We start from the raw sequence: 25,301 nt of genomic DNA, 5'->3' as shown, positions 1-25,301 counted from the left end.
TTTTCTAACTGACAGACTCATCTCTGTGTTGAAAGAACTGGCAAAAACTGAACAAGAATCAGGACATTAGCTGCTCTCACAGTGGCTAATGGTACGCTAACGGCTAGCGGTTAAGTTAGCCACAGATTAACCTGAAACAGAGTCTTGGAAAACAAAAACTGATAATACAGCTTTAAGATGTGGACTTTAGTGGACAGTAAAAGTGACAGATCAGTGAAAAATTAAGAAAACAGATGATAATATAAAATATTTAATGTATATTGGTTACAAATAGCAGCTATTAGCCTGTTTGATCGCTAAAATCTAAAGCTCAGCATGTAACAAATATGTGGCCTTTCTTATAAATATGACTCCTAACTGATGCTAAGCTAATGTTTTGTGTCATATTTATGAAATGTGATATCTTTTAAAGCCATTTGTGAGTTGATTTAAAACAGAAACCTCTCATTATTTTCTCAGCTCAGTTCCAGTTTGGTAAATATTTCCGTCTCGGTTTGTTTTCGCTCCATCTGTTTTAATTCATGAATCTCTGCAGGAAATACACGATATATTCTCTAACTCTGTTCGGCTTAAACTCAGGAACAGCTGCTGAAATGGAGAAAAAAGCAGTAGCCGTGGAAGTTTTTCAGAGTTTCTTTTTAGAGAATCATTACAGAAAATCTGCTGCGAGTCGACGCTAACGACGCTGCTGATGGATCACAGCGGTCTAAGGGTCGGTTAGCATGTCACAGCTAAAGTATGAAGGCTCAGGGACATGAATCATCCACTTAGCGGGTACAGGATGTAAAATACTGCATGTTCCTGTGTTTAAAATGGAAGACATAATTACACTTTTAACACATTCCTAAGAAAAAGGTCTCCAGCAGAGTCTGCACTTTGATTTTCTCGTATCAGCAAATGAGTTTATGCCTTTACTAAACTTACAAAAATAAAAAGTTTACTTTCTGTTGGCTAAACTGGTGATTTTATAATAAAAAAACAACATTTGTTATGGCTTAACGGTGTATCTAGAGGGGAAAACAGGACATTTTCAGTGATTTAATAGTAAATCTGCAGCATAAAAACTGAAAATGTTATTTTTTTTTAGTAAAACAACCTGAATGTTTCCATGTTTGAATGTTTTTTTTCATCCTGGGACCATGATGCTCATTTTAAGGTCGGATTTGGGATATTTTCCGTATTATATTTCCAATTATTTTCATTTCATCATAAGAGGATTGAGAGGCATCATGGAAACAAATAATTAGTGAGGCCTCTGGGGGACTGGATCTTCTCCCTCCAGGAGCTCCAGGGCTCTGGAGCTCCTGGAGGGAGAAGATCCAGGAGTCGGTATCAGACTGTTTTTATTTTATTTTTCTCTTTTTCTCATCTTCTGAGTGTTTTTCTGCGATACTGAACCTGAAAGAGGACAAACGTCTGGCTGGAAAACATGAAACGGAGGATTTATTTAAGACGCCACGCTTGTTTACGAGCGTCAGGAATAAATCCTCACAATTACAGAAACTCATCACACACAGTCTGTCCTGTAAATAAAAAAAATGAACTAACAGCAGAAAAAACAGCACGTTTTTATTGATTTTCATTGTAAATCTATGATAATAAAGAAACGATTTCTTGGTTTCTCTGTAGTTAAATTAAATTACATTTAAAAATGTAATTAATCCAAAAGCAGCTCATTTGTCCTGTAATTAAAAAAATAATAATATTCTGGTTATGAACAATAGAAAAAACAGGACATTTTTTTGTAAATCTAAAATAAAAAAATAAAGATTTTCTGTTATTTAATCACATGTCATGGAAGATGGGACATTTTGGGAATATTAAATTAATCTTTACAAACAGAAGCAGCTCAGTTCACAAAGTCTGTTCTGGAAGTTATATAGAATTTTATATATATATATATATATATATATATATATATATATATATATATATATATATATATGTATATATATATTATATAACCTTTTCTATATTTATATATAAGTATATAAAGGTTCTGTTAGAGACAATGATCAGAAAGACTGAATGAGCTCTGATTGGATGAGTTTATTTCTCTACAGAGGCAATCAGAGCCAGAAAAGGACAGAAAAGGCTTCAGGAGGATCACATTTAAAGAAGAGTGTCTCAGTAAATCAGTTTATTCTTCATCATCCTGTCTGTGTGGAGGAGGACGGAGGAAACATGACGGCCTGATTTGTTCTCATTCAGCAGCTTTAAACACAATCTGAAGCTGTAAAAAGATTCATGGATCCGTTTGACTTATAGTTCCAGCAAAAAGAGGATTTTAGTAAAACCAGAGAGACACGAGGAGATCTGTACTGATTTCAGGGTTTAATCTTAAACAACCTGTTCAGTCAGTACGACATTAGAATTTAAAATCACATGAATATCAGCTCATGTTTTTATTTCTGTTGGTATTATTAACAGAACATGTGTTAAAAAGATGAAATTAGACATAAAAAAACAGATTTACTCTTGATTAGAGTTCAGTATTTCTGCAGAAATGTGAAGTTAATTAAGTTGTTCTAGTAAAAATCAGCTGACAGAGCATGATTCACAGGAGAATGTCCAGATTTTTACATTTTATGTCTTTGTTTTTAATGTTAACAAAACTATAATGAATGAAACAATAAAAAACACATTTCCTCTTTATTATAGTTCAGTATTTCTGCAGAAATGGGAGTTTTTTTCTGTTTAAAAATCTGTTTTTATCACAGAAAATTTGCTGGAAAATAGTTCTAACATGAGTTATTTGAGAAAAGCACATTTTTAGATTTTTTATTTAATATTTACAGTTTTTATACAGTAGATTTGTTTAATGTTCATTATTCTGTTATACATTTAATTCACAGACCACACATTCTGAAGTATATCTGTGTTTGTATGTTTCCCAGTTTTTTACATTTTAAATTTCTATTTTTGTAAATGTAATTATAATGTAATAATAGAATAAATATAAATGTAATCATAGAAGAAATGGTCTATTTTTATAGAGACGACAAAGTCTGAGGAACAACCAGCATATTTTCTGTTTTTTTTATTTTTTAACATTTCCAGTTTTCATACGGTGGATTTGTCTTTAAAAGCAGAACAACCAGAATACATTTTTCAGAGGTCCTGTTAACATTCTGAAATCATTTCCTGATGTTGATGCTCTAAGGAACATCTGTGTTTGGACAGTTTTAGGATTCTCTGTTTTCCAGTTTTTTACATTTTAAAATCACATTTTTATCAGCTCATGTTTTTATGTCCTCTAGTCTGTTTTTAATGTTAACAGAGAATGTAACGGAGGGAACAAATTAGACAAAAAACCAATTAATTCCTCTTGTAGTTCAGTATTTTTGCAGAAATGTGAGTAAATTATGATTTTCTTTATGTAAATTCAGCTTTTTATTGCTGACTGCTACTACTGGGATGTCAAAATTGTACAAACGGTCTTTTTACAAATTACAGGACAAAGTCTGGTTGACAAACAGCACATTTTTATCCATTTATTGACATATTTAGTTAACATCTGCAGTTTTTATATAGTAGATTTTAGAAATATCTGAACAGTTTTATAACTGTATATTTTCCAGTTTTTTTACATTTAAAATTTCTATTTTTGTAACTGAAATAATAGAACAAATGGTCTCTTTTAAAAAAAACATTTATTCATCCATCATTTGTTTAAGATTTTCAGTGTTTATACGGGAGATTTACTCTAAATAACAGTGAAAATTATTTATCATTCTGTCTGTGTGGTCTGATTTGTTCTCATTCAGCAGCTTTAGAGTCTCCATCAGACGGTATGAAGTGATATAAATACATCTATAATATGATATAAAATGAGGAGATTTCATTTATTTCTGGCTTTAATCTGGATCTTCAGCAACCCGTTGGGTGAGCAGGAGGCTGGACGTTTTCGATGTAAATTCATCCTTCAGGAGGATTTATCTGCTGTCCATAAATAAACAGGAACATCCCGGCTGATGTGTGACTGACGTCCAGTAATAATAACCCGCAGCAGCAGAATACAGATGCCCCTGAACGCATCACAAGCTTCTTCTCCAGGAAGATGAATTTATGATGGATGAGATATTTATGGATCAGCTGCAGGTGTCAGACGTTCCATCAGACGTGATTAAATGCGTTTGCTTTGGTCTGAATATTTCACCTGAACTGAAGCAACGAGAGATTAAACCCCCAACTAACCTGCAAATAATGAGACCAGAGTTTGATTTAACGGTAATTCTATAATGGAAAAAAGCATTCATATTTATTTAATGGTGTATCTGCAGTGAAAAATGGTATATTTTATGTTTTTTAGAACTAAATCTACAGGATAATAACTCCAAATGTTAAATAAATCCATAAAATAAGAACAAAAACAAAGTATTGGCAGGTAAGGTACATTTTAGTAGTGTCTATACTGTAGAAATAAATAAAGTAAGACTAATAAAATAAATAAATAGTAAAGAAAAAGAGTAAACAAGACATGTTCTGTATTTTAATGGTGCAAAAATGAACGTTTATTATTTAATGGTGTATCTGCAGTGAAGAATGGCATATTTTATGGTACTTAATAAATACAATTGAATGCAATGACACAGAATGTTAAATAAATCCATAAAATCATAAGAAAAAAGTACTGGCAGCTCTTCTCTGGACTACCTGAATCTATTTATTTGCTTATAATAATATTTTTCTGTTTTTTTAAGCTAAATCTACAGCATAACAACTGTAAATGTTAAATTAATCCATAAAATCATCACAAAAACAAAATACTGGCAGCTCATTACCTGGACTTTTCCTGTAAAGTTATTTTAAAATTTATTTTAAAGGTACATTTTCTGTTAATTGATCGTGTGTCTGCTGTCATAAATACAGAAATAAAGAAAGAAATGATAAAGACAAAGAAGAAAAACAGGACATGTTCTGCATTTTAATGGAGTAAAAAAGAACATTTATCATTATTTAATGGTGTATCTGCAGTGAAAAATTGTATATTTTATGTTTTTTAAGCTAAATCTGCAGAATAATAACTCTAAATGGTAAATATATCTATTAAATAATAATAAAAAAAAAGCATTGGCAGCTCGTTACCTGGACTTTCTCCTGTGGTTTAATTTCATTTTTTAAAAAGAAGATACATTTTCTGTTAGTAGACACAGTGTGTCTACTGTCAAACAAAAACAAAAAAACAAAAAAAGATTTGAGGCGAAAAATAATCTGTGCAGCAGCTAAATCTGTCCTCGTTTTATTTCACCGACGGCGAGTTGAGATGTTTGAGGACAGTTTCACACTGCGTGGAATCTCTGTACGCCGGAGTCCAGACTACTTTATGAAAATGAGAGAAAATATGATGAAAATGAGAGAAAATATGATGAAAATGAGAGAAAATATGATGAAAATGGGAGAAATATGATGAAAATGAGACAAAATATTATGAAAATGAGACAAAATATGATGAAAATGAGACAAAATATGATGAAAATGAGAGAAAATGTGATGAAAATAAGAGAAAATATGATGAAAATGAGAGAAAATATGATGAAAATGGGAGAAAATATGATGAAAATGAGACAAAATATTATGAAAATGAGAGAAAATATGATGAAAATGAGACAAAATGTGATGAAAATGAGAGAAAATGTGATGAAAATAAGAGAAAATATGATGAAAATGAGAGAAAATATGATGAAAATGGGAGAAAATATGATGAAAATGACAGAAAATATGATGAAAATGAGACACAAAATGACAAAAAATGAGACAAACAGCATAAAAAAGAGACACAAATTAGACAAAAAGTTGCACAGATAAAAAAATAAACAACACAAATGCTCACAAAATGACACAAATAAAACAACAAACAGGTAAACACACCGGACCTCAATGCCACTTCCTGACCTTGTTTTCGCCTCATAGATGTCGTTCATGATCACCTCTCTTACCCGTTTATTGAACGTTTTAGCCGTGATGACGTTCTGGTGAAACTCCAGCAGCTTTCATAACTGAATATTTCATGGTGTTTAGCTGTGAATATTTCAGCAGCTGATCGTGTTTAAACGTCTCATTCTGGTGCAATCACAGTTTAAACATACATGGATGCTACGCTATTAGCTGAAGCTCGTGTTGTTTAATCCAACAACAAACTCGCTGATGACAACGACAAACTTAATTAAAGCTGATGGAGGAGGAGGTCTGGAAAAGCTGCATCAATAATTAAACGTTCATTTCCTCATTTACCTCCCAGTGGTTTGAATCATGAAGAGTTCCACTGATTCAGGAACACTCAGCGACACCAAAAGGACCAGAAAGTGATGCAAATATTTACATTACATTCAACAAACTCAGTGGAAAAACATGAAAGAAAAAACCTACACTGTAAAAATATTTACGTTAAAAAATGTGGAAATATTTCAGCAACGACACCAAAAAAAACTATGTTAAAAACCCGTAAAATTCTGTAAAATTGTTAAAATAACAGAAACTATCTGTAAAGTCAGAAATACAATAAATTTACAAACAAAGGTTTTGACCTTAAAAAAGACATAAAAGAGTATTTTTAAATATATACTGCACTTTAAAACATTTAAATATGACAGAATAAAAAAAGATGATACAAATTAAAGTTGCATGCTAGAAATGGTGGAGTGATGAGACAAAAAAGTAACAAAGCAGCAAAAGTAATGGACAAACGACAAAAGTCAGACAAAAAAGCACAAAATCAAGACAGAATATTACAAAAATGAGAAACAAAATGACAAACAATGAGACAAACGACACGAAGCCAAACAAAAAAGTTACAAAGCAACAAAACACAGAAAAGCAACATATAAATCAAAACACAAAATGGCGAAAATAAGACAAAAAACACAAGCGAGACAAAAGGAAACACAAAACGACAAAAACCAGAAACAAAATGACAAAAACTTGAGATAAACGACACAAGTGAGACAAAAGGAGACAAAATATTATGAAAATGAGACACAAAATAACAAAAAATTAGACAAATGACATAAAAAAAGAGACAAAAATTAGACAAAAGTTGCACAGATAAAAAGTAAACAACACAAATGCTCACAAAATGACACAAATTATACAAAAAACACAAGCGAGACAAAAAGGAAACACAAAACAACAAAAACAAGAGACAAATGATACGAAACAAAACACAAAAGAAAAAAATTAGACAAAAAATTTACAGAGTGAAAATAAAATGAACAAAGGAGACAAAAAACAACAAAAATAAGGACAAAAATGAGACGCAAAACAACAAAAACATGAGACAAATGATACGAAACAAAAAAGAAAAAAATTAGACAAAAAAGTTAGTGAAAATAAAATGAACAAACGACACAAATGAGACAAAAAAACAACAAAAATAAAACGAGACACAAAACGACCAAAGAACAATGAACAATCTATTATTTTACTTTATGATGAAATGAAAGTTAAAAGCTAAAATTAAAGCTAACAGTCTCATAAATTTCTAAATCTCTTAGCGTTTCTGATTTCTGTGTTTCTATAACGGCTCCTCTGCAGTAAAGACGTGAGACTGACAGAGATGAAGTTTGAGGAGTTCCTGGAGGAACCAGAGCCACATTAGCATTCATTTCTACCGATGCTTCTGACCACCTGGAGAGAAAACGTCGAAAATTCAGTTTCATCTTCAGCAGCGAAGCTGCAGGAATCCTGAAGTCTGGAATCTGCAGAAATGTGCAGCGTTCAAGGTGAACTTCTAGGAAACACGACCACTTCTTCTCCGGCTTAAACATCGGTGACCTTTCCTGTCCGGACGCAGCGTGTCGACTCGTTTCCATTCCAGGTCCCAGCAGCTGCTTTCTGTTTAGCATTTATTAGCTTTAATGCTCAGAATACTGAAGAGTGAATGCAGCTTTTCTTCTCATGCTGCCCACAAACTCTCAGCGTTTCTTCTTCTTTTGTCTGTAATTACATTTACATCGCTCCAGCAGCAGCTCTAACACGTTTAACACACGTGTTTCTCACGGTTCATTAAGGAAAGTCCTTCCTCCGCTGCATTAACGTCATAATTCCATCTTTTAGTTCACAATCAGGAGCTGTTAAATCCCCTCGTTAAACAATCAGACACCGGGGTGGGACTCATTCTTCACTCTGAGTTGATTATTTACTCATTAGTGTCACTTATTATTAGATTTTTATTACGTTAATGTGTAAATTACAGTCTGTAGGGTTCATTGTTTCTATAAGGCTCTCAGTGTTCGTCTAGAACTGAGGAGGATCGGAAAAATCACAGCAAAAAAACCCCAAAAAAACCCAACTCCACGTTTCCTTTGTTTTAGTGCAAAAATGATCACACCAAAACATCATGAACAACCTGAAAAATAAATTTAGTTTCATCCACATTCATCCTCAGTTTATCATTTCCTCATTACAACTTCCAGATCACGGAGTGTCTACAAAGGAACACAACATTTAGTCACCTGGAACTGAACCACAGAGGATTTACTTTATGATCAAAACCATAAAAGGCAGACAAAAAAGGCCAAAAAATCACAATGCAACAAAAAATGAGACAAAGTGACAAAAATGAGAAACAGAACAACAAAAAATGAGACAAAATGACAAAAACCAGAAACAAAACAACATAAAGAAGAGACAAAATGACAAAAACGAGAAACAAACAACAAAAAGATGAGACAAAATGACAAAAACGAGAAACAAAACATCAAAAACATGAGACAAAATGACAAAAACGAGAAACAAAACATCAAAAATATGAGACAAAATGACAAAAACGAGAAACAAAACATCTAAAACAGACAAAATGACAAAAACGAGAAACAAAACATCAAAAATATGAGACAAAATGACAAAAACGAGAAACAAAACATCAAAAATATGAGACAAAATGACATAAACGAGAAACAAAACATCAAAAACATGAGACAAAATGACAAAAACAAGAAACAAAACATCAAAAATATGAGACAAAATGACAAAAACGAGAAACAAAACATCAAAAATATGAGACAAAATGACAAAAACGAAAAACAAAACATCAAAAACATGAGACAAAATGACAAAAACGAGAAACAAAAACAAAAATATGAGATAAAATGACAAAACAAGAAACAAAACATCAAAAATATGAGACAAAATGACAAAAACGAGAAACAAAACATCAAAAATATGAGACAAAATGACAAAAACGAAAAACAAAACATCAAAAACATGAGACAAAATGACAAAAACGAGAAACAAAAACAAAAATATGAGACAAAATGACAAAAACGAGAAAAAAACAACAAAAAATGAGATAAAATGACAAAAATGAGAAACAAAACAACAAAAATATGAGATAAAATGGCAAATCTGACAAAAAAGTGCAAAAAATTAAGCAAAAAAAATTACACTAATGACAAAAATTGACAAAAGCAAGAAACAAAACAACAAAGAACAGACAAACAACAGAAGTGAGACAAAAAAACACAAAAAAACCTACAAAAACAAGTCAAAATATTAGAAAGATGAGACACATAATGAATGGGGATTTTGAACAGTTTCTTTTACGAAGTAAAAACCGTACGAAGAATTACTGCCAATATTTCGTAATGGAGCTATTAAATTTTGATACATAAGTTTTTGAGCTTTTGTTCAAGTTTTGGGATGAGTTTGGTGCTAAAAATTATGAAAAACTATTCACAAAAATAAACCTGAGGAGTAATAGTAACATTTTATATACAGTATACATAATATAATAGTAATCTATGATAATAATCGAATGTTTTTGGAGATATTAAAGCTTTTATCTGACATATTTATGACCTGAGTGATCGTGTGTTGCTGCATTTATTAGATTTTTATATCTGAATCTGTCAGTTTGTGACATAAATGCGGCTTTTCTGCAGAATAATTCTTTCTTTTCAGGTTCTGTTAGAATTCTTTTACTATCCGAGGCTCCGTTTTTCTTCTGGTAAATTTAGATCCAGTCAAGGTTGAAGCTGTCGTCGTGATTCTGAGGGTTTATTTCAGTTCTTCTGCTGTTCTGCATCAAAGTTATATCATCATATTTACACCTTATTCAGTATTAAGTTATAGAGAATAAACGAAAAGAAGCTGCAGCGTTTTCAGATCAATAATAATGTTACCTGTTTCCCTTTTTCATTCTATTACAGTTTTTTCACTACAAGGCTTTAAATAATTGATCTGTTTTCATTCAGCTTTCATTGGTTTTGGGTTTTCTGCTCCATAAATCTGGAATCCCTCATGACTAAAAACATTTATTCCTTCCAGCTGATCCGCCGTCGTTTCCTTTTACCGGAAACGACACCAGGGTTGAGAATTAGAACGGAACGGTTTGATTTTCTGCTCTGGAAGTTGTTTGTGTTCAGAAAACAAAAAGGGAAATCAACTTTGACGGTGTTTAATCTGCATAATTTTGATCTAATGGATGTTAAAGCTCCACAAATTCCTGCACTGTAAAAATCTAAAAAAGAGAAAAAGTGTAAACATGGTTGCAAAGGTGCCAGACAAAAAGCATAAAGACAAAAACATGCATTACTGTAACATACAAAAGGAAAAACTGCAAAAAATTTAACAAAAACTCTGCTGGAACCCAGTCGAGGACCAATAGTTTCAACGGGAGGGACTCACATGCACCAGAATGTAAATGTGACATTTTAAGTAAATTTACATGAAATAAAATAGTTTAATAGTAAAAAAGTAAATGTTACTTGTTAAAAAAAGAACTTTATTTATAGTTTTGATCAGTTTTTTTATTTATATTTTTTACAGTCAACATGAAAATTAATATGTTTGCATAATATGCATAATTTAACAAATCTGGAATATTTTATAAAATAAAAGTACCACATTTCAATCCTTCTCATAAATAATTTTTCTTTTCAGTAACAAAAACAAATATTTATAAAACAATGCAATTTTTGGAGATTTCAGTAAAGTTAACGTGGAAAAGTTTAGACTTTTTTCTGCAGCTTTGGTCTAAAGGATGTATTAAATTGAGTTCTGTGCAACAAATATTAATTTAAGGATTCCAGGATTTCTTATTGTTGCATTTCTACAATGACGTTTCAGTGGCATTTGAAAAACAACTTTCAGACTTTTATTTTGAAAGTCAGGATGTTGGCGTGAACCATAATTTTATTTTCGCTGATGTTTCATTTTAGGTTTAAGGCACCAAGATTCCTTAGAAAAATTTGAAAGTTTAGTTATTTGAGAAAGCTCCATTTTCTAGTCCGAATAGATCTACAGGTGACGACAAATTATTCAGTCAACCTCTAGACATCGCTTAGTTTTAAAACGGAACTAAAATTCCTAAAAAAAACGTTTTGTACGGGGTTTTATCACTTCACTTAGACAACACTGCTGTTAAAAATGACGACTCAGCTGAGAATTAACCTCAGAAATAAAATAGAAGCTGTTTTTTTCTGCTGTAAATCAAAGATACAGAGAGAGTCTTCTTCCTGAAGGGGGCGGGGCCAACTACAGACAGTGAAACAACCAGTGGAGAACAAAAACCAGGAGTTTCTTGATTTTTTCCCTTTTATTCACTAAAAACACCTCACTGGTACCCTAAAAGCTGCTCAGCTGTTATCAGGAGCAGCTTCAGGTTGAGTGTTTCGCCTAAAGGCACTTCATCAGTCGCTATAAACGGACCTTTAGCTGCTTTAACCTTCATTTATAACCTCCTCCTACTGACAGGTCACCTTTAAAAGAGCCATAGAAACTGTGAACTGCTTCATGTTAACAGCATGAAGTGGAATCTTGAATTTTGTGGTTGCATAATGTGAAACTGCAGCAGGTCAAACATCTCTGAATAATTTTCTGGTCTCATGGAAACTCAAACTGCTGAAGCAGCTTTAAACCACAGACTGATGGTTTGATGGTTTACGGTTCTCCATCTACTAACCTTCACGTTAACTTTCATCACGCTGTGTGTCGCGTTTCCCTGCTGCGGTAAAAAGTAGTTTTTTTTGCAGTATTTGTACACGCTGAGGACTTCAAAGCCGCCACCACAGGAGGCCGGTGAACGTTTAGTGTTTGTTCAGAGTCCTGATGTTTACATTCAGCAGAATAAACCAATTAAACACATAAATGACATTTAAAATGAGCTGCTTTCTGCTTAAATATGACATTTTATTCTCTACATGGATCGAAAGGCTCAGTCTGGGGCCAGATACCTATGTTTCTGTCATTTTACAGATATTTGCTCTTTTGAAAAGAAAATTATTTAAAAATTGGCAAATTAATTTTTTTAAACAGTTATTTTGTCAAAATTTCCCTGTAGTTTTTTATTTAAAAGATATAAAGATGATGACTACTAAACTCATACAAGAAAGAGTATTTATTTATATTGTGACTGTAAAAACAATAATAAAAAGAACAGAATAAAACAGGTCAAAACTCTAAATATTTAAATGACCAAATAAAAAAATGTACAAAAAGTTATTAATTTTACAATGTGTGACTGTAATTTAAAACAAGCTAAAAAAAAAAAAAAATTATTTTACAGATGTTTGCTGTATTTTAAAGACAATTTGTGTTTATTAAGGATTGAAAAATGGTAAATAACTTTTATTTGTTATTTTACTGATTTTAAAAAAGTTTTTTTCTAAAATTATGTGCATGTGCATCATCTATTAATGCACATAAAAATGTGATAAAATAATAGTAAATAAAATTAAAATTAAAATTTAAAAAATACAGGTCAAAGCTGTAAATAATGTCCATGTGAAGAATATTTAATGAATAGGAATTTATTCTTTCTGTAAAACTGCACTTTTTTAATGTTTTAAAATGTGTAAAAATAAAATTACATTTTTTTACATTATTTGAAAGAGAAATTAACACGTTGTAAATTAAAACCTGGAAAAAAATGGTTCATTTACAGATATTTTCTGTTTTTTTGTCATTTTCTCATTTTGTTTCATAGAAAATATTAATTTACATGTTGACGAAACAAAACAAAATTAAGCAATAATAAAAACACAGATCAAAACTGTAAATTATGTTCTCAACAGACTATGTATTTTACTTAAATTTATTCTTCTACAGTGTGTCTCTGTAAATGCACATTTTTGTTTTTCTGTATTGAAAAATGCAAAAACAGAATCACAGATATTTACCGTTATGTGAAAGAAAAATTACCGCGTTGTAAATTATTGTAATAATATTTGAATAAAATGTTCATTTACAGACATTTACATTATTTGAAATAAAAAATATAAATGACTGTATTTAAATTTTAAAAACTGACAAATTGATTAAAAATATAAATTTACAGATATTTGCTGCCATTGTTATTTTTTTTTACATTTTGTTTTACAAAAATGTAAAAACTGTAAATTATTTCCATGTCAAGAATGTGTGAAAGGGTAATTTGTTCTTTCACAGTGTGTCACTCTAAACTGATATTTGTACTGTATAAAAAATGCAAAAATAAAATTGTGTTACAGATATTTACATTTTTGGAAAGAAAACTCAAAGTAATGTAATTTACTGTGTTTAAATCAGCTAAAATATGAATTTGCAGATATTTAATGATATTGTTCATTTTAAAAAATGTTTTACAGAAAGGTTTACATGTTGATTATACAGAAACAAAACAAAATAACAATAAAAAATCCACCAAATCCATAAATTATGTCCTCATCAAAAATATGTATTTGATTTAAATTTACAGTGTGTCAAAACTGTAATTTTGTTTTTACTGCATTTAAATTTGTAAAAATAAAATTATTCATTTTTATTTTTGAAAGAAAGATTATTTGTGTCACTGTGAAACTACACTTTTAAAAACTGTATTTAAATGTGCAAAAAAATTAATTTACAGATATTTAAATTTATTGAGAGTAAACTTATAGTAACATTAATTATGGTATTTAACTTTAATAAAATATAATTTTACAGATGTTTTCTGCTGTTCTTTCTCTTTTGCTGTCAGATTATTTACTTAGGAGTTTTTTTTTACAGTGCAGCAGGAAGAAGCGCGTTCATGCACACACGCCATGCACGTGCTTTTTCAACTTGTGCACACTCACACAAGCACAACGCATGCACGGTGTGTATGTGCGTGCACGCATGGTTTTATTCATGCACGCACGCACACACCGTACATGTGTTCTCCGCTAGATTTAGGGGCGTGTTTGGCGCGTGCACGAGGGAGGCTGGCGCCGCGATGCTCTGATTGGTCCGTGCGGGGTGGAGGGGGCGTGGCCTGAATATGAACGACTGCTCGTGTCCGCCGCGCTGGACGGTAACCGGAGAGAGGAGGGGGGAGGAGGGGGGAGCAGGGGGGGGAACCGAGCGAGCACCGGAGCCGGTGAGAGAGAACCGGGAGGGCGGGGGGACGGAGGGAGGAGGCACCGGGCTGGAGCCGCTCTCACTGCAGTGATTCTCCGGCTGCTGGAGGAAACTGTCCCGCTGCCTCCTGGTGCCGCTCCGCCATGACCCCCGAGGACTCCCGGAGCTCTGTGACCGCGTAGAGAGGCGCAGGAGGCGGACAGGAGTAGGACGAAGCTCCGCTGTCTGACCGGATCCGGTGGAGGATCAGAGAAGTTCGGCTCTCCTCCGTCCTCTCATCTCCTCTCTGTCGGTTCCTCTCGTGCATGTGAGCAGAGCCCGTCCGTCAGGTGAATCCGGGTCACCTGCTGCCGAGTCCAGGTGAGATGAACCGGCAGCAGCGGCTCCTCGGTCCGACCCTGACTCCGGTGCTGGACGGATCAGAGAGCGGGGCAGGTGTCGGGATGATGTCCTGAACTCACACACCGACAGCCGGATCAGATCAGAACCGTTCCTCCCTCCCCCTGCTGCTGCCGCCCCCTCACCTCCCCGCGTCCAGGTGAGTCCCGCTCCCACCTGAGCTCCGCCATGAGACGCTCCAGCACCGATGAGACTCCGTATCGGCGCAGTCCGTCCCTGGACAGCAAACCGGACACGCCGCCGTTCACCTCCGGCTTCCACCGATTCAGCGGCGAGTTCGAGTACAAGCGGCCGCCGTTCGCGTTCGGTTTCCACACGACCAAAGGTCCGCAGACGTCCACGGGGCGCTGCGCTCCCGGGAAGAAGTACGTGGTGTTTTACCTGGACCTGTCCTTCATCTTCCTCCTAGAGCTGCGGCGCTGCAGGATGGCGGAGGGCTGCATGATGGCTCTGAGGTACGGGATGGTCTTCTTCAACCTGCTCTTCTGGGTGAGTCTCCACGGCTTCTTCTGCTCCACGTTCCGCTGGTTTTATGGGTCCTGAATGGAGAGCAGCTCCGCGGTCCTGACTCCCAGAGCTCTGTGGCCGCGCAGAGAGGCGCAGGAGGCGGACAGGAGCAGCACGAGGCTCCGCTGTCTGGTGGAGGACCGGAGAAGTTCTGGTCTCCTCCGTCCTCTGTCTCCTCTCTGGCGGTTCCACGCGTGCATGCGAGTGGGTAGCAGCTCTGTGGTCCTGAGTGGGTGTTTGCTGTTCTGTTTCCTGAGTGGGTGTTCTGCTGCTCTGGTCCTGAGTGGGTTTCTGCTGCTCTGTTTTCCTGAGTGGGTGTTTCATTGTTTGCTGAGCTGCTGCTGCTGCTGTGAGTTAATGAGTGTTTCTGCTGCTCTGGGATCAGTTTGCTGTTTGACTTGTGCTGCTGTCTGAGCTCTGACATGAAGTCTGACATCTTCTCCAGCCGGACCTCAAACATCTGCTGCAGGTTCAGTCTCTGAGGGTGAACAAATATCGATGTTTTTTATTATTTTCCTCTTTGCTGTGCGGAAACGGTAGTTCACTTGAAAACTGTATGAATTTTTATCATCTGGCTGTTGCTCACAGCTGAGTCAGTTTTGATTTTCCAGTTACACCAAAGATCCCGGAATTTTTCTTATTTTATAGAATGTGGTTACAACATAAGGTTTATTTTTGGTGGATTTCTAAATCTGACAGTGATTTTGATGAATTGTCCTGAGTTTGAGCTCTTTTTTCCAGCGTGTCACAGACAATTACTTCAAAGAAAATGGAAATCTGATGTTTTTTTCCCTCTTTTTCTAATTTCTGATGAATGAGGTGGGATTTTGTAGATTTTTAAAAGCTAACTTGCTTTCTGTCTCTTTAGCCACAAACAGTCATCGTGCATTCTGCTGCAGGTTGAGTCTCTGTGAATATGTGAATATTTAACTATTGGTGTTTTAATTTTTCATGCTGTTCTGTGGAAACACTGCCTGCAGCTCACCTGAAAACTCTCTGAATTTTTATCACCTGACTGTTGGTCACAGTTCAGTCAGTCATAGCTTCACGGTTGTGTTGAAGTGTGCAGAATTTTTATGATCTTACAAAATCTGGTCCAAACAAAAGGTTTATCTTTGGTGCATTTTTAAATGGACAATAATTTTGATGGATTTTTGAGCGGATTTTTTCAGGGTGTCACAGATGATTAGTTCAAAGAAAGTTGGAAATCTGATGTTTCTTTGTCTCTTTTTCTAATTTCTGATGAAGGAGTTGTGATTTTGTTGATGCCGTTGTCATATAATATGCTACAGGTTGAGTTTCTGAGGATAACTATATGTTCTTAGTTATTTTCCATCCTGTTCTGTGGAAACACTGCCTGCATTTTACCTGAAAACTCTCTGAATTCTTGTCTCTTGGCTGTTGGTCACAGCTCAATCAGTGATGGCTTCTTGGTTGCACAGTGGAGAGCAGAATTTTTAGTTTTTTACAGAATCTGTCTATTGTGAACTGTTCATTTTTGGCAATTTTTTAAATAAAACATGTAGAAAATTGCTGATTTTGATGAAATATCATGATTGCAAGCTTAGATTTGGTTATTGTTGCAAATAAAGAGTTCTAGATGATTAGTTCATGGACTGTTTTATTGTTAAAATCCAATAATTCTTTCTGTTTCAGGCTTTTTCCCCTTGTTTTTACAGTTTTTTGCACTGATAAGTGGTAGAACTTGGGTATATTTTAAAGAAAACTCGCCTTTCAAACCCAGCAGCAAGTTTTGAGATTCAGACAGTTAAATAAATACTTTTTTTTTTTTTTAATGGTGACGACTAAGTTATTTTTGTCTCCTGACTGTTGGTCAGAGATGAATCAGTCCTGGTTTTACAGTTACACAGAGGACGGCAGAATTTTTATTTTATTTACAGAATCTAGTTGAAGTGCAATGTTTATTTTTGGTAAAATTTTTTGAACATGGCATGTAAAACAAAAGAATTTTCATGAATTATCTGGATTTTCCACTCCGCTCTATGGAAACGCTGCCTGCAGTTCACCTGAAAATTCTGAATTTTTCTCACCTGACTGTTCATCACAGCTCAGTCAGTCTCAGTTTTACAGTTACACAGAGGACGGCAGAATTTTTATTATTTTACAGAATCTGATTAAAACTAAAGCTTTATTTTTGCCAATTTTTTAAAATCCGACAGTGATCCTGATTTTAAACTCAGTTTTAGCTCGTTTTTCTTTTCTATTTCCCCCGTTTCTGATGAATGAGGTGTGGTTTTGTTGGTTTCTTTAAAGCCACCTTGTCTTTCTAACCTTTTGGGATTGTGATGGTTCAATCCCTCTCTGCTATAAATAAACCATGTCTAAATTTCCCGTCCATCCCAAAGTTTCTAGTCAAGTTCTTCCAAACTTTTCCAATGTCTCCATCTCCTGCCACATCCTTGGATCTGCTGCAGCTTCGGTGTGAGTCTCGGGTTGCTCTCTGTGATTTGTCGGCTCTTATTGGCAGCAGAATGAGTCGAGGCCTTGGATGCTGAAATGCAATCTGGCCGCAGAGATGTAATCTCCCCGGAGGAACGAGCGACCTCTTCACCTCCACAGCTTCTGTCGAGCACAAACCGCTGTCTGAGGGGTTAGCCGTTAGCGCCCTGCTGCTGTTTGTGTGTCGCTGCCGGAGATAAATAACGACCGCGATGAGCTTCAGCCTCCTCCTCCTCAGCAGCCAATCACATTATGATGCTGCAGGTGAGCAGAGCAGCTCCTTTAATGGAAAACCTGCTTCTGAACACATCAGAAGGAAGCTCGGGAACGAGTTTTGACGTTTAAAATCTGTTCTTTTGACGACGTTTTTAATCTCACTTGGACAGAAAACAGAAATGATATTACAATGATGCCAAATAAAAAGGATTAGCAGATGTTCTGATCAGGTTTGTTTGCCCCGATCTGGTTGGAATAACTTTAATTTTGTGGAATATCGTTATTTTTCTACTTAGTGACTAATCTGTGCGATATTAACACTTCTCTATCTACATTTCTAATCATAAAGAATCTGCATAATACCATTGATATGTGGAGGGATTTAGAGAGTCTGCACTTTGTATATTTTAGGTTTATTTTCTATTTTTCTACTGATATTTCTTGATTGTTTGCACTATCTTTGCTGCTGTAACACTGCAAATCACTGAAAACTTATCCAGAATGTCTCAAAAATGGTTCAAATAGGCTCTGAAATTGTCCACATCACAAATCTGCTGACTAAAACAATCTGTTGATGACTGAATGATAATGCCACTAATTGATAAAGACATTTCTCACATTTGCATCGTTTACTTTCTGCCACAAATTATGCGCTCTAGTGTCCACAAATGTACCAAACTATGGTGATTTTTGTGTTCCGATACACCCCTAGAGGCCAGAGTTTCAAGTCCTCCACAGATTTAAAGATGCTTGCCTGCAATCAAAGCATTGATTGAATGGAAATAATTTGACTTAATACAGACATACAGAGCGGTATCATCTGCGTAGTGGAAATATATGTTGTGATTTCTAATAGTGTTAACAGATTGTGATTGGAAGGAAACGTTCGGTCAATGAATGGAAATAATTGGAGTTTGCAAAGACATACAGAGCGGTATCGTCTGCGTAGTGACGGAAATTATGTTCCTTCCCTTATGACACCAGTGTACGAAAATGTACAAAACATGCCCAAAATAGTTTAAATCAATCCACTGGACTTTAAGAAAGTTCCTTGAAGACGTTTCATCTCTCAACTAAGAGGCTTCTTCAGTTCTTCAGTTCTTAAAATCCACTGGACTTTAAGAACGTCTTCAAGGAACTTTCTTAAAGTCCAGTGGATTGATTTAAACTACTTTGGATAACCATGACCTGGATGAATGAGAACCTACACAGACAACGTACAAAACCATGATTTTTGGGTGGAATTACACCTACAAATCAGAGCTAAGAGTCATCTCTAGATGGAGTCAGAAATGTCGGCAATCAAGACGTTGATTGAACTGCAATCATTAGACTTAATAGATGTATACAGAGCGGTATCGTCTGCGTAGTTACAGAATTTATGTTACAATTTCTAATAACATAAAAAAGACGAAGAAAGATTGAGCCCAAAATAGAGTCCTCTGGGATGCAGTGAGATTAAATAAGTGGCCAAGGGAAGGCATCTTGTTTAAAAATTTGCTAAAAACACTTTCCTTTAACACAATTCCGTAACAAGCTAAAAATTCCTAAAGGTTCAGAGTAATAACTGAGGGGTAAATGCTGTAAGAAGATCTTTTAATCATATAAAAGATCAATTTAAAAAAAGGCATTTCAAGGCTGTTTTGTGTTAGAGTTTGTATTATTCAAAATTTTGATACCAACTTTTCATTTTTATGATAAAAACTACAACTGTATCAGCTCTAAATACCGTTATCCCTTTTATTGTGTTGTTTTGGCCCAGAATAATTTCAGTAATCAAACCACAATTCGATTATCTTCAGTACTGAGATCTAATAGACTCCTTCACAGATTGAAATGAAGCTGAATGGACTTTTTCAAACATAATGCCACCATGAAGAAAGAATTTTAACTGTTTTAAGGCAGTTCTTTTGTAAAACTTCAGGTTTGTCTGCACACAGAGACGACAGAAAAGTTTTCTTTACCGCCAATTTAATTAAAGTAGTTTTAAACCTGCAGGAAATGAGCCCAAGAACAACTTCCAAACCACTTCTATAAACTTGTTAGGAAATGATCAAGAGCACACGTCAGGCTGAGTTTTTTTTTTACTACCAGAAAACCTTTTTGATCATCTCCAAACCCACTGATGTAAAAAATGTTCTTTGGAAACTTTTCACTTCACTTCAACGGCCGCCATCTCCAAAGCAGGCACCGAAATTCATTGAATTTAGCGACGCTCGGCTGGTCGCAGTAATAGTCTGGAGAGGATAAACAAAACTTTAAAACTATAAGCGGGAGAAAAGACAATTCTGGGATTGTTTTTATGGAAAAGTTCAGAGAAACGAGTCCAACAGTGGGGTTCTTTTAAAGTCGATTTAAATCCTAAAAACTCATTTTTTCTGTGAGTCAAAGTTAGATTTGTATATGTTTTTCCATTAAATGAATCCAGTCCTGCTTTAAGATGTAACTCTGTAGATGGTCAGATCTATGAAGTCCTCAGTTTCTTTGGAGTTGTTTGGTTTTTGGTGGTTTTCGTACCAGACGGCAGCAATATGACCAAAAGCTTTCTGTAGTTTAGTACTTGAATGATCCATTAGAGACTCAACAGATGGATGAAAGACATGAAAACTAAAGTTACAGTGCAGGATTCTTACATGTAAATGAGTGAAGTGATTTTAAATTCCCTGCCAAAACAAAACAGTCATTCAGTTAATTGATAAAGCCGACTACTGATCAAGAAAACTTGACACCATTTTTATCACTAGAATCTCCTTTTTTATCACACCTGTATGCAAAAATGTATTAAACCATGAATTCTGTGTGTGGTTAAACCACTAGGGGTCAAAGTTTGAGCTCATGTCAGATTTAATCAAGACGTTGATTGACCTACAATTAAAAGGTCAAAAAGGTCAAAGGTCAAAGGTTCTTTATTGTCGTATCATTCCACATTTGCACATGAAACAATATGAAATTGGACCCTGGTCCCACTTTCAGCCATAAGACAATATAAAAACACTCTCATAAAGACAATATAAGTATAAAGAGACACACTAATATATACAATATATACAAACCTGCAACATAAATATATGTGCCAACAGTTTGTGCAATATTTAGTAGATATATTTCTATATTTATTTAGTATATATATATATATATATATATATATATATATATATATATATATATTTAATATATATTTAATTATTTGAGTCTATATACAGAGCAGTATTGTCTGCATACTGACAAAGATTTGGAAATCTGATCAGAGTTTTAATTCATGCCTGGATTCAGAGATGCCTGCCATCAGAAATAGCTGCAATCAAGACACTGACTGCATTGAAATCATATGAATTCACAGAGATACAGCACAGCATCGTCTGCATAGTGACGGATACTTATGCTGCGATTTCTAATAACATAAAATGACAGAGTGCAACGTATATCACAGTTTATCTGAGTTTTAAATCATTTTTTTGTGGTTAAATTTCATGCTTATGTGCAGTTCTAGTGGTGGATTTTAAGCTACTGAGCAAAGGTTGGTTATTCAGAGCTGATGATGGAAAAACTTTGGTGGGAAAACCAAGAAATCAACCAAAAAAAGTTTGATTCTCAACAAGAAGCAAAATGTTTACCAGAAAGGCGAGGAAAGTCGTCGGCATTGATGCTTGTTGTGTGTGTAATACCTCTCACTGCCAGGAGGGGGAGATCAAAATTCTGTACTGCAGGTTTATTATAAAAAGCACAATTTTCTGTCTTTTTATGAGGTGTCTAGAATTATGATTTGACAAAGTCTTTAGTACAATCGGGTTCCTTGCTTGTTGTTTGAAGCAGTAGATGTGAAAAGTCTATTTTAAATCAACCCTTTTGAACTCCTAGCAGCAGTTTCGGTCTTGTTTTTCTTCACTGTGATGAACAACCATGAAGAACTCGAGAGAACTCATAAATGTCTTGAAATCAGAAAGAAAAATGGACATGTATTTATTTCACACATTTAGTCCAGACTGACTCATTCTGCCCGAAATTACTTGAAACTTGTCCACAATTACTTAAAGATTGTCTTAAATGATTCCAAATTTATCTTAAATGGCTCAAAATGAGTCTAAAATGAATGAAATATGTAACATATGTCCATGTTTTTCTTCACTGTGGTTCATTTTTCACTCTAAAGTCCTGCAGCTCTGTGGAACCAGAACAACATGAAGAACTCAGAACTGTCTTCTGTACAGAAAGATAATTTATTTAAAAACCTTCTCATTAAGAACTCTCACTTAACTTGATCATATTATTTTTATGAGTGACATTTTCCACCTTCACCTCAGACACTAGCAAATGTTCACACTGTTTCTGTTAAAAGTTATTCACTAAAAATAACTTTAATCAGCCATCAAGAGAAGAATAAGTGCCATAAATTAGTGAGAACAAACCTGAAGAGAGAAAAGCAGCGTTAATGTGTTTATGTGCTTCCTGCTGCTGTCAGTCTGAGATGACAAATTGATCGGGCCAGAAAATCACCCGTTATGCAGCTTTATTGCTGATTTGCCAAAATGTGAGAGCAGGAATGCTGACGCTGGAGTTTACGCTGACACTCTCTCAGATATATTAATTTCTGTAAGGATAAAATGAAAGTGTGTGTCACTAAACAGGCTGTTTATCCTAACATAACTGGTGGTGTTGGTTAAATTCAGACATTAAACAACATTTCCAGGTTTACAAAAAGAGCCGAGGTTTAAATCGATGAGGTTAAAGGCTCACAGCTGGAGGAAATGCTGACTCCTGGTTTGAAATGAAAGCAGTGAACTGTCGACCTTCTGAAGCTCATTTATCAGACAGGAACTGGAAGAACACCTTTCTGAATCCTGGTTCATGAATCTTGAATAAATGAATCAATATTTTCACACTTTGATAAATGGTGTCATTTTATAAAGAAAACACACCTTTAAAAGAGCAGTTGATGTATTGATGGAGTCACAAAGCTTTAAAGCTTAAAAGGAAGGAGATCGGGGTGGATGGACGGCCCAAAACTTATACTGACAGACTATAGAGCTCCGGACGTCACGTGACTCCGTTTGTTTACGCCGCCATGTTGGCAGGAAACCGCTTCAAAATGAATGGCGCTGGTAGAAAATTTACGCCGTCTGAGTTTACTTTTCATTTTAAATCAAATGATATAAAATATACAAACAAACTGGACAAACTAAACATATCCGATCCATATCATGCCCCCGGTATCTTATTTAAGAATCTTGAGGCGGTCGGAGCGGACCTTTTACCGGACCTGCGGTACCCTGACATCTACAATTACCTGATAAATTTTCCTTCATCCTACTCCGGTGAATCTCTTAAAGCCTATAAAAGCCTTGAGGGGTATAAATGGACACAGGCTAACTTTGTCACCGGGATTCAGATCTGGAGTCTTCCTGCGAAGGATATCGCTGTCGTCACTGGGAAGGTAAGTGTAGCTTTACTTAGCTTAACTTAACTTAGCTTACTAAACCATACAGGTTTAGTAATTACAGATGTTTCAAAATCTCTTAGTTGACTTAACATGAAACATATCAGCATCATATTGCTAGAAATTACGCGATCAGATATAAAGCTTAGGAAACGGATTCTGTACCTGATACAAAGTGGTCGCTACATAAGGGGAATCCGTTGCCTGCGGGTTCCCACCACTCCGTTTTCTTCTGCTCGCTTCTTGCGCGTTTTATGGCAGTGATCCACCTCTGTCGTCTTTCAGGATCTTTGGGAATCCGATAAAATGCTCTCCCCTTTGCTCGTCCTCGGCTGTTCTGGCATCCCGGGGCACAACAACTGTCCACCATATCTCTGATGTCGACGCTGAAGAACGTTTAGGAGTTAGCTGGCAGTAGTTTAAACAGCGCGCCTTCCTGCCAATATGGCGGTGTTTTGATTTCGACTGTTGCATGCCGGGATTGTGTGACGTCATCTCCCGGAGCTCTATAGAAACTTTGAGGTAGAAATGTACTCAGATTTCTACTTGTAGGGGGGTTGTAATTATTCATGGTGGATTTACTGATGATCTAGTGCCCTGGTAGGTGAGATAATGATGAGTTGTCATTTTGTCATGATTCATTGCACATGGGTTGGTCACTTTGCAAAAGTGAACCAAATACACACCAAGCAATACTCAGTGAGTATCTGCACAATTTGAGAATGGGTTTTGAAGGCCTATATAAAGGCCCAAAAAAGGCCCCCATTGTTAGTCCAGTGAACAGCATCATGCCGCGTCTATCACATGAACAACGTCTCCGGGCACTGGGTATGGTGGAGGCCGGTTTGAGCTACAGTGATGTATCCAGGCGTATGGGCTGTTCCCAACCCACAATCAGAAGCCTGGTCCAAAGCATGCGCCGACGGATTGCTGCCTGCATCGAAGCAAATGGAGGCCATACTCGGTATTGACTGTTGTGACTTTGTGTTTGGCAGGTGCCGTTTTCTTTTGTAAAATTCTTTATTTTGAAATCATTCTTGAAACTTTAGATTTTTGTTTCTGTATGCCAACATGTTAAACAAATGACTCATATGAAGAAAATCCAGTTTGGGCTTCAAAATAAAACTTATGTTGAAAAATATGGTCTCAAAGTTTTTAATGACTGTCAGTGTACTTCTGTCTTTTTTAGTGTTAAGGGATCTTGATGTATTATCTTGATTTTCAGTTTGAATGTGGCTGAATCCGGCTCCTACACATTGTCTAAGTTGCAGAGCTTCATTTATTAGCGGCTAATTTATTAGCAGCTGCCTGATGAAAGTTGCACTGATAACTCTACCTTTGTAAGTTAGACACTGTTTGAGAGCCCAGTTGAACCATATTTGAGCTTGAAATTGTACTATTCCATCAACATTCTTTTTTTCAAATTTTGGTCTAACCATCTGTGATGTGTCTTTCAGGTGGAAAAAAACAACAAAACTAAGATAAAACTATAATATTTCACAAAAAAAAACAAGAAACAAAAGGATCATTTACCCCCACCCACCCCCCAACAAACCAAACAACCTTCTCCAGACAGATTCTGTGAAAAATGTATTTTTTGTTGCTTCTTACACCAACTGTGGAGCCATTAGTGACCAACAATCAGGCGACTAAATTATCAGTCTAACTGTGTCATGCTGCACAAAAGACTAAATTGCAGTGAAAAAATGAGCCCACAGTGAGTAGAAATGTGACTGAAGCAGAAAAAACTTGGTGTTATGAGGGTTAAAGTCCCCAGTTTTGACCTGTCCATCCACCCTGACCTCCTCCATACAAGGTTTTGTGGCTCTATAACTGAACCACGTCAAGAGGCGTGTCGGCTTTACAAAACTGTGAAACTGACACACATACATTTATCAAAGCCAAAACAAAAATAATTAAAAATGTAAGTAAAATATCTGTAATATGTATGACCTCTGTTCCCATTCTAACTGTGTCATGCTGCACAACA

The 25,301-nt window shown here is 35.4% G+C and overlaps 1 protein-coding gene across 2 annotated transcripts in view; it reads left to right on the top strand.

The window, feature by feature from the left end:
- tspan4a (tetraspanin 4a) overlaps positions 1-25,301 on the top strand; it is a 206,174-nt gene that overhangs the window by 18,536 nt on the left and 162,337 nt on the right. Inside the window, exon 2 of one of the 2 annotated variants that reach the window (XM_051960604.1) lies at positions 15,104-15,183. In XM_051960604.1, coding sequence (XP_051816564.1) covers positions 15,121-15,183 — 63 coding nt within the window. In that variant the 5' untranslated portion in view covers positions 15,104-15,120. Of the gene's footprint in view, positions 1-14,332; positions 15,184-25,301 lie in introns of those variants that run through there. The other variant, XM_051960600.1, reaches the window with a different exon arrangement.

Source organism: Acanthochromis polyacanthus, chromosome 2 (genome assembly GCF_021347895.1).
Source record: "Acanthochromis polyacanthus isolate Apoly-LR-REF ecotype Palm Island chromosome 2, KAUST_Apoly_ChrSc, whole genome shotgun sequence".
Classification (NCBI taxonomy): Eukaryota; Metazoa; Chordata; class Actinopteri; family Pomacentridae; genus Acanthochromis; species Acanthochromis polyacanthus.
The sequence above is the reverse complement of the archived record's forward strand: the minus strand, read 5'-3'. Positions and strand labels throughout refer to the sequence as shown.